Source organism: Pteropus alecto, unplaced genomic scaffold (assembly GCF_000325575.1).
Source record: "Pteropus alecto unplaced genomic scaffold, ASM32557v1 scaffold3, whole genome shotgun sequence".
NCBI classification, from domain to species: Eukaryota; Metazoa; Chordata; class Mammalia; order Chiroptera; family Pteropodidae; genus Pteropus; species Pteropus alecto.
Window position 1 is genome coordinate 512,437 of NW_006442484.1, and position 8,898 is coordinate 521,334.

Below are 8,898 nucleotides of genomic sequence, written 5' to 3' on the forward strand. Positions count from 1 at the left end.
AAATATTGTTTTCAAGCAAGTTCCAGTTTATCCCACCAGATGTAAGATGTGAAAACAGAGTGGTGAGATAATCCTCAGGATCTACGTACAAACTAGCCTCGTTATTTATGGACGTGTCGCAAATGAGTTTGTTAAGCAGTTCCCATTCTGTCCTTTTTAACGAAACACAGCCTAAAAGCTGTAATGCCTGATCAGAAATTAAGACAAATTCTCTCTGCTCATATGGGATTAGCTGCTCCATCAGAAAACTTTCCCCATTTGTCTCCAGCTACACTGACAGGTGGGAGCTCAGGCTCTGAGCTCAGGACGAGCAGGTCAACAATCCAAGTCCTTAAACACCACAGGCTGCTGGGTACTCGTCGGGGAAATGCTGGATTGAAAGCAAAGGGACCACATTCTCCTTCATGCTCAGCCTTCTTCCTCAGGGACCACAGAGGACACAGAATGCAGATGGGCCACTGCAGAATGCAAAGGCCATAGGTGCCAGATCGTAGCTCTGAGTCCCACAGAATGCCAGCGGAGCAGGAGACCTTCCTGGTTGTCTGTCCACTCTCCTTCCTACTGAACAAGGCATCTGAGGCCCAGGAAGCTCAAGAGGTAGGCTCAAGGCCAAACGGGTAGTCAGAGACAGCAATACCAGAGATCAGTATCTGCTCTGGGGAGGCCACACCCACTTCCTTGGTTTGTCCTGGTGGGACTGGAATCTACTGGAAATAGGAACCCAAATGAGGTGAACACATTTTTCCTGCCCTCTGGAAAATCTCCAGCCTCTGGCCTTTTCCAGCCTCTCAGCTCAGTACTCGTCTGCCCCTGCAAAGTGGCATCAGGAAGCAGCAGACACAGGGGCACTGTCCTGCCAGGTGACCTGGTTGCAGTTCAGTCACCTGAACCTTCTCTAGCAGCCTTGCCCCTTAGCCCCAGGGGAGGCCCAGATTGGTGACGGGGAGTCACAGAGCTGAGGCAAACCCTTCGAGACCTCCTCTGATTGTTACATGTTTGTCATTAGGGTTTCAGAAGACGACTTTCAGAAGGCGAGGGAGTAGACGGCTGACAGACAAAGGCAGCAGGCTGAAGGGGAAAGCAGCATCTTAAGGGTGTCTCTTTGTGGCTGCCTTTGCCTTTTGGTGCTGCCACGTAGACATCCAGTGTTTTAACACTGAGGGACCCTGATTTTCTCAACGGTGTGGGCATCTTTTATGCAGAGTGTTTTTCATGGACGTGAGTGCTTCTCGAGAGGCTGCTCAGCAAGAGTAAGTGCCGGCTGCCGCCAAACCCCAGGACTGAGGGCAGACATCCCTGAAGGGGGTCCTGCACGTGGAGCACCAGCCAGAGGTAGGCCATGGGGCCCAGAGAAAGTGCTGGCATAGGTCCCAGCACTTGGAGCAAGAAGGGCTATTGTGTGCCAGAAGCTTCTAAGTAACGTGGGTAACTCCTTAGAGAATGCCAAAGCCATACAACCTGGAGACTGCAAAGGAACGAGATCAGATGAGAACTCTCATCTTTGGGGAGGGAGAGAGAGAGGCCAGCTCACCTGGGGACGGGCCGCGGAAAAGTGGAACAGTTCGCAGTAGAAATATTACTAGAAATACTAATGATGGCATTGACAAGAGCTCACCCTGTGTTCATCAGGTGACAAGCAACGTTCCAAGCATTTTACAGGCAGGCCTTCATTTGGCAGGCACTATTATTACCCCATTTTACAGATGGGAAAACAGAAGCCTGAAGAGGTAGAGACTAAGGGAGCTGAGGCCGGTTAAGGGAAGACGTAGGAGCCAGACACTGAAAGAAATGAGGCTTTGTCTGGGGCAGGGAGGGACCCCGAGGCTTGTCCTCCCTAACTTTCCCTCCTCCTCCTGCCCCCTCTTCTTTCGGCCCCAGGTCTGGCTGTGGTTGGTACTAACAGAACACGTCTAATCGACGTGATAGTGAGGTTTCGACACGACCCAGACACACATCATTTCCAGCGTTTCCAGACCTGCTGGTGGCGGATGAGAGGAAGGACGGTGGATATCCGGGTTGTGGTTGGGGTCAAAGGCAGACATCACGCAGCCGGCACCTTCGAGACATGAGGCGTCCCTGGTGCTAGTGATCAGGCAAAAAGCAAAACAAACAAACAAACGAACGCTTTTAAGGTCATGCTCATGAGGTCGCTTCCCGTTCACATCTTAAAACCTGAGCGGAGCGTTCTGGCCGCCTAGCTCACCCGTCCCCAGGGAGTGTTTGCGGTGTTGTTATTGCGATTGTTTTGTTGTTTTGCTGGCTTCTGGCAGTGTCCGCCACGTACAGTCACTGCCTCCGCAGTCCTGGTTCTTCATGGCCTTTTGCTTTCTCAGAGACAGTCATGGTCGGGGGGTTAAACCAGCAGCTCTCCCCCTACATTCATCACCAGTGAGGGGACATCACAGCATCTCATTTAACAGACAACTTCCAACTCCGCTGGCGACCTTGGCATCGCGGCTCCAGGGGCTGGGAGAGCGCCAGAACATACCTGTTCTGTTTTCCTGCTCACAGGCCCGCAGTGGCAGTAGCGCAGATGGAGAGTTGTCAGGGTTGAGCCTAAACCTCCCTGGGGAGCGTGGGAGGGGCAGGGGAGCCAAAGCTTCCTCCTCATGCCCTCCACTCCCGGGGACCCTGTGCAGGGTTCAAGCGCGTTCAAATACCAATCTCCTCGCCCATCGTCCATTCCGCCGTCCTGCTCACCCCTCTTCTACGAAGTCTCAGCTACGCATTGCCTGTTGTCTGTGCCTCACGGTCGGTGACCTCACTCGCTGACCACATGACTTTGGACCGGCTACTCGAACTCTTAGTGCCTCGGTCTCTTCATCTCTGAGAGCTAATCATCTTCGAACCCACCTCGCTGCGTGTTAAATGAGGCAGCGCATGTAAACTGATAGCACGGTGCTTATTGTGATTGTGGTTGTTTTTCTTACTGCCCTTCATAGCTTTTTTTCCCATGGTCCGCAAATACGTTGTTACATGACTGTGTTCGCTGTCGACGGTTGTTAGGAAAGCGGGGGTGTGCACGCAATTGTCCCCCGTCTTCTCTTGTAATTCACGATCAGGGCCTATGACAGCACTGGATGGTGCCAAGGAGAAGTCCGTTCAGAAGGAGCGACGCTGCCTTCTGAAACCCCGAGCTCCTTATGGCACTCCCTTGCACCCAAAGGTGTCTTTTGCGGGGCTTCTCCCGTGGAACCCTATGCTAGCTCCATCTATCCAAGTTAGCATCCAGAGCCCAGCCACATCTCTCCGCCACGGTGCCAAGCCCACGTGGAAGCCAAAATGCTTCTCCAAGGTAGAGGGGGGAGAGACCCAGGATTCTCCTCCTCCTGGCCAATTGACTAATATAGACAATGAGTTCTTCAGAAGCCATACCATTTCAGCTGTTTTGGCCACAGGGGCCACAAGCTGACTGGATGTCATTCTCTCCCAAAGGAGCGTCAGCTCGGGACAGCTCCTATGGTATTAACTGGTTTGTGGCGAGTGGCATAAACACCAGGCTGGGTGAATGAAATCACAGGCTGAGTCATCCCTTGCACGGTCAGGCCCAGGAGAGGTGCTGGGGCTTCTCCCTGCCGGTGAGCTGGGTGCAGGGCCAACAGTCATTCCTCTGACCCACTAATGCTTGTCAGGTGCCGGCACAACGATTATTCCTTAAAATAGTGTCTGTGGTTATCTAAACTTGGAGGACGGTGCCTAAAGCAAATTTCAGCCTGTGTTCAGGAATCTCCCTCAACAGAATACTTGTTAAAGTGAAAAAGGAAGAGAGAGGGATGGGGGGAGGAAGGGGAGGGGAGGAAGGGCTTATTAGCATGCAAATTTGGGATAGTAATTACGCTTTCCTTCAAGCTCATTAATTAAATGACCATCTTAAACTGGTCGGCAGGGCCCAGTCAGAAACAAATTCTGATAATTAAACTTAGCTTCCAAAGTAAAATAAAATAGATTAGATCTGCTTAGGGCCAGGACTAAGGTGAGGTCAGTGAGACACTTTCTTTGGGCACGAAACTTAAAGAGGTGCCAAACAATGTCAAATAATGTCTTAAATCCATATTTTTCAAAATCGATGCAAAAATCCAGGATGAACAAAACATCGAAAGTTTAAATACAGGCAGGACCAGTGTCGCTGATTTTTTTCCCCTTGATTCCAATACAGCCATGAAGGCAAGCACCCTCTCCCCCGCCCCAGTTCGTAAGGGTCCTTCCCGCTGTCCCCACACGTCCTTGGCCAGGTTGGGGGACAAAGAGAAGGGCTTCAAGTGCAGTGAGCTCCCTGTCCCCCCATTCCTGGGCAGCGTAACCTCTAAAAGTAGAAATGGTAGCGGTAGTAGAGACGACAGTGGCCAGTACCATTCATGAGCATTTTATCAGGCATGTTATTTGGTGCCAGGCTTGTGCTAAGGGCTTGGGGTTGACAAAAGAACGCAGCAGAGGGGATTCGGGGGATGGGGCTGGAATGACTTGCGCCCTGAGGAACTTTCAGCCTCGAAGTCTAGTATGGGGAGAGGGCACCTTCCTCTGTCAGCCTGGGCTCCTTCTACCTACTCTCACCAGGTGTCGCCTGGCCCTGGAAGCTAGGTGACTCCATGCAGGAGCCCGGGGTGGCCATATCAGAAAATTAAACATAAGGAACTTTGGAACAAGGTCCCATGTCACCACAGGGCTTAATTAAGTAAAATAAAGGGGCTTCATTGTCTTCATACTCTGCTGCCCTTTGCATCAAAATCTCAACCCTGGGGAAGTGATGTCCCGGGACAAGGATCCAGACTGCTGATCTGTATCACCGTTGTTGTCTTCTGGAAGTCTTTGGAATTCAGTAAATATTACACGTGTCAGATCTTTAAATATCAGTTCGTCTATTTGAAAAACGCTTGCCATGGCTTTTAAGGGGAATGTTTGGTTCAAGTACGTGCAGGAATGATTGATAACCCGCAGTAGCCTCTTCAACTGAATGACCCCAATTCCCCCCAAGAAAAAAACTCTAAGTGTTTAAGTTCATTTTTAAGTTAAAAAATACACACACACAAAATTGAAAAGAGCCCCCTAATGAGAATTTGTTAATTATACTAGGCCATTCTAGATCAAATGACCTCCCTTGACTCACAGCAACTAAAACAGTGCTAAAAGTCTTTAAAACCAGATTCTCGGATGGTGGGTCCTATTCCTGCACCTCACACCAGCTTATAAACAGCCTAACAGGTCAGGGACGCCAGAGTGATGATTTTACTACTTCCACCTTGGAAATGTAGCTGAGAGAAACAGAAAGGGGACTTCGGAACTGGCTTCTATAGCAATGTTTTTAAAGAGAGATCTTTATTTGGTTTTTTTAAGAAGGGTTATGTATACTCATTATAAATAAATAAGGCCATTTCAAGAAGAATACAGAAATAGCAATTGTCTATAATCTCACCACTCCGAGAAAACCACTGTTAACAACATCCTGATATATACTGAAATTAAACAATTTCCCAGCTTTGTAAGGAATAACTATCATGGAATTTAAATGTTGAGTACAATACCAATAGCCTCTCCGGCTACTGATTTTATGCTCTGAAATGAAGACATGATGTATGTTGCTTAGGAACACCCAGGGCTACAAAATGCAGAAACGCAAGGGCCGGTTCCACAGGGCCACATGGGCACCCAGGAAAGGTCTGGTCTTCGTATTTTGCAAGCTTATCACTCATCTTTTCTGTTTTCCTGGCACCTGTTTTTATTTACTGCTGTAAAGCATTCACTGTTTGGCTTCTTCCTCTCAGAGATTAGAAGTAATCCCTATTTATAACAATCATGGCATTTTCAGCATTATCAATTTAAAATCAACTCCAAGTACAGGAGGTTATCGCTACGAGTTGTGACTTTTATAGAACTGGCGAATTTTATTTTTAATTGACACGGTGCTAGAAAGAGTTTATCGGAGGCCGAGATATTTTTAGCTTTTATTTTCCTGTACAACTTTTCAAAAATCTTCTTTTATACTTGGTAAAAGCTTTAGGAATCTTTTTTCTTTTTTTTATCGTTAATCTCATATGTTACTTAGTGAGAAGTAAATTAAAACTAAAAACGGCAACTCCCACTCAATAAGATAACAGTACCAGCACCACCTTCAAATCATTCGGATAAACTCAATTACAACAAGTTACACAGACATCAATCAGGCTCAGAATTTTACTGGAATTGAGAACCCAGCAACACAATAGTAGCATCTGCAGGAAAAGAACAGTTTTGATGTTACTTATAACTGCTTGATCTTGCTGACGGCTTTTGCATGTTTGATAACTCACCCAACTGAACCGCCAAATGATGATTGGCAATTACGTTTGTTTCCTCTTTGTTATTTTGATCACTTTCAGCCAAGTCTTGGGAGGTTCCTCAGCTGTTAGTGTTCGTGTTCAGCGCCCCACACACCTACCTGTCTATCTCCTGGTGTGGGAGCCCCCAGGTAGCTACACACACGGTTGACTAACCTCTAATCGGTGAAGCACCAAAGCCATGGCGAGGGTTTGGTCTTTTCTTCTGAGAATCACACTTCCGTGATGGTTCCTTCATCAAATACAGTGAAATCTGATGTTGTTTTGTTTTGTTTTGTTTTCTGTAGTTCTCGAAAAGCACCGCTCAGGAAAGGCACAAATCGAACAATATTGATCTTACCCATTAATTCTGCCTTTGAGGATTTTTCCTGAGATGATAATAAAGTTACTTAGTTACACCCGTTATGATGTTATATTATGATAATATATTAATAAAAATAATATAATATGAAAAATATAAATAGGGCAAATTATATAATAGGAAAAAGAGTGCAGTCCCCTATATAATAGGAAAAAGCTGGAAACACCTTAAATGCCCCAAAATATGAGATGGGGTTAAATAATTACAGTAAAGTTATAGGGTAGAATTTTATACAGTCACTAGGGGAATTTTTTAATAAAAATATGAAATATTAGTGAACAATAGTCATGACGTAAGTGAAAAGTAGATTGCAAAACAGTGTGATTCCAAATGCACATCTACATGTTGACCGTGGCTCTCTCTGGGAGGTGGTGTTAGCACTTTTTCCTTGCTTTTCATATATATGTTCAAAACTTTTCAAGTGAGACTGTATTTCTATTGGAATTTTCAAAACAAAGGCTAGAAATGAGGATGCCTGGACTCCTTCCGCTCAGGCTCCATGGCTGATGCTCCCCATCGCGTCCAGTGGGCACCGCTGTGGGCACCAGGGCAGATTTGAGGCTGGGAGGGCAGGGGGGGCTCCTGGGTAGGGTTCCTCACCTGAGGACAGCCCCTGTGATTGCAGCTTTCCGATTATACGCTCTCAAAATCTTACCTAGAACCGAACTCGTTTGATAGTCATACTTGCTACCTTCGTTTCTTCTTTTAAAAGAATGATGACATAGGAAAATATTTATTTATCTGGTAAACGAAGCGGGTTAAGAAACTGTGCGCTCCTAACTGTATTTTTTTTTTAAATTATGTCTGTTTCTTGGTTGTGACAAATGCACCGAGGTCACATACGATCTTAATGGGGCAGATGGGGCGAGGGACATAGAGAGCTCTCTACCGCCTCCGCAGCTTCCCTGTAAATCTAAAATTATTCCAAATAAAAAGTTTATTTAACAAATAAGGGAACTTATTGACTCTCAGGCATGCATATCTCAGCTCTTCGGTTACTTAATGTGTAACATAATAAAGTCCTTTAGAAATGTCAAAAAAATTATGTGTATGTGTTTTGATAGATAAATGAGCCTATTTACCCATGTTACAGAGGAAAAGTGTACCTAGAAAATACACCAAATTGATCACAGCAGCTACGTCTGTGGGATTCGGAATAGTTTTCACTTTTTGTTTAGTTTTCTGAATTTTTAAGATTTTTCTTTGATGACTATAAGATTACTTTGATGCAATTATTACTTATTATTAATTATATACAGTATGGTTCATAATACATAAAAATAAGGTTACTTTTATGAGATTGTTTTCATAATCAAAAAATAAAATAAAACTAGCCCCGTGGATTTCCCAAAAGCCCCAAGAACAGCAGAGAGACTGAAATTGCACGAAGCCGGGCAAAGGTGTTGTTAGAATGAGAAGGTCATGTACATGCTGCTATATGTGGATAATATGAACTGGACACAAGCAGCTCATAATATTTTTGGAACCACAAAATCGACTTGATGATGATGGTATTCTTAAATTAGCACAACGAAAGGTTTAACAACTATTGCCCATCTCATGAACAAGTGACAGAAAGGAAAGCCTCTTTTCTTTGTAAAGCTTAGTATTAAAATTAGCCATATCTGTTACCTTAGGCGCAAAGAGGAAACACAGAAGGCTGTTCGTTCAACTGGTGTATCGCCCGTGCTCGGAGAGCTATGTCTGAGCAATTCACAGAACAGACAAGAAGTGGAGAGAGGCCTAAGACGTCACCTAAAACATTTTTTGGGGGGGGAAAAAAAAGGTGAAAATAATTCCAAAGCTTGAAGCAACACATGGTACTTCTCTGGGGTCTAATCTTTTTTTTTTTTTTTTTTTTTTGCAGAGAAATGATGAGACGGACAAATGGAAGATCAATGAAACAACTTTGTGGCAATAATGCCATGGACCCTGCAGTGGTCACGAAAATGTAAATCGCAAGCCAGCAGTAAGAAGACCTCAGACTTTGCCTAGAAAAAAATATTCGGCCTGTTGTTGTTGTTGTTTTTTATTGCAGGATTTTGAGCGAAAAAGTAGCCCTACTTGTCAATCAGCTAAGTTGCAGGGGCTAATAGGTTCTGGTGTTTGGGGGCGGTCAACACAGAATTTATTAACATCTCACAATACGCCCACATGCCCAGAAAATGTGGACAGCTTGATGGGGTTCACTGAGCCAAAGAAGCAAGACCCAAACAGTGCATTAAT

General features: G+C 45.4%; 1 protein-coding gene across 1 annotated transcript in view; it reads left to right on the forward strand.

Moving 5' to 3' along the window:
* Positions 1–2,069, forward strand: part of OLIG1 (oligodendrocyte transcription factor 1) — a 6,770-nt gene extending 4,701 nt beyond the window's left edge. Inside the window, 1 exon segment of the mRNA XM_015596437.1 lies at positions 1,879–2,069. Coding sequence (XP_015451923.1) covers positions 1,879–2,069 — 191 coding nt within the window.
* Positions 2,070–8,898: the final 6,829 nt, after the last annotated feature.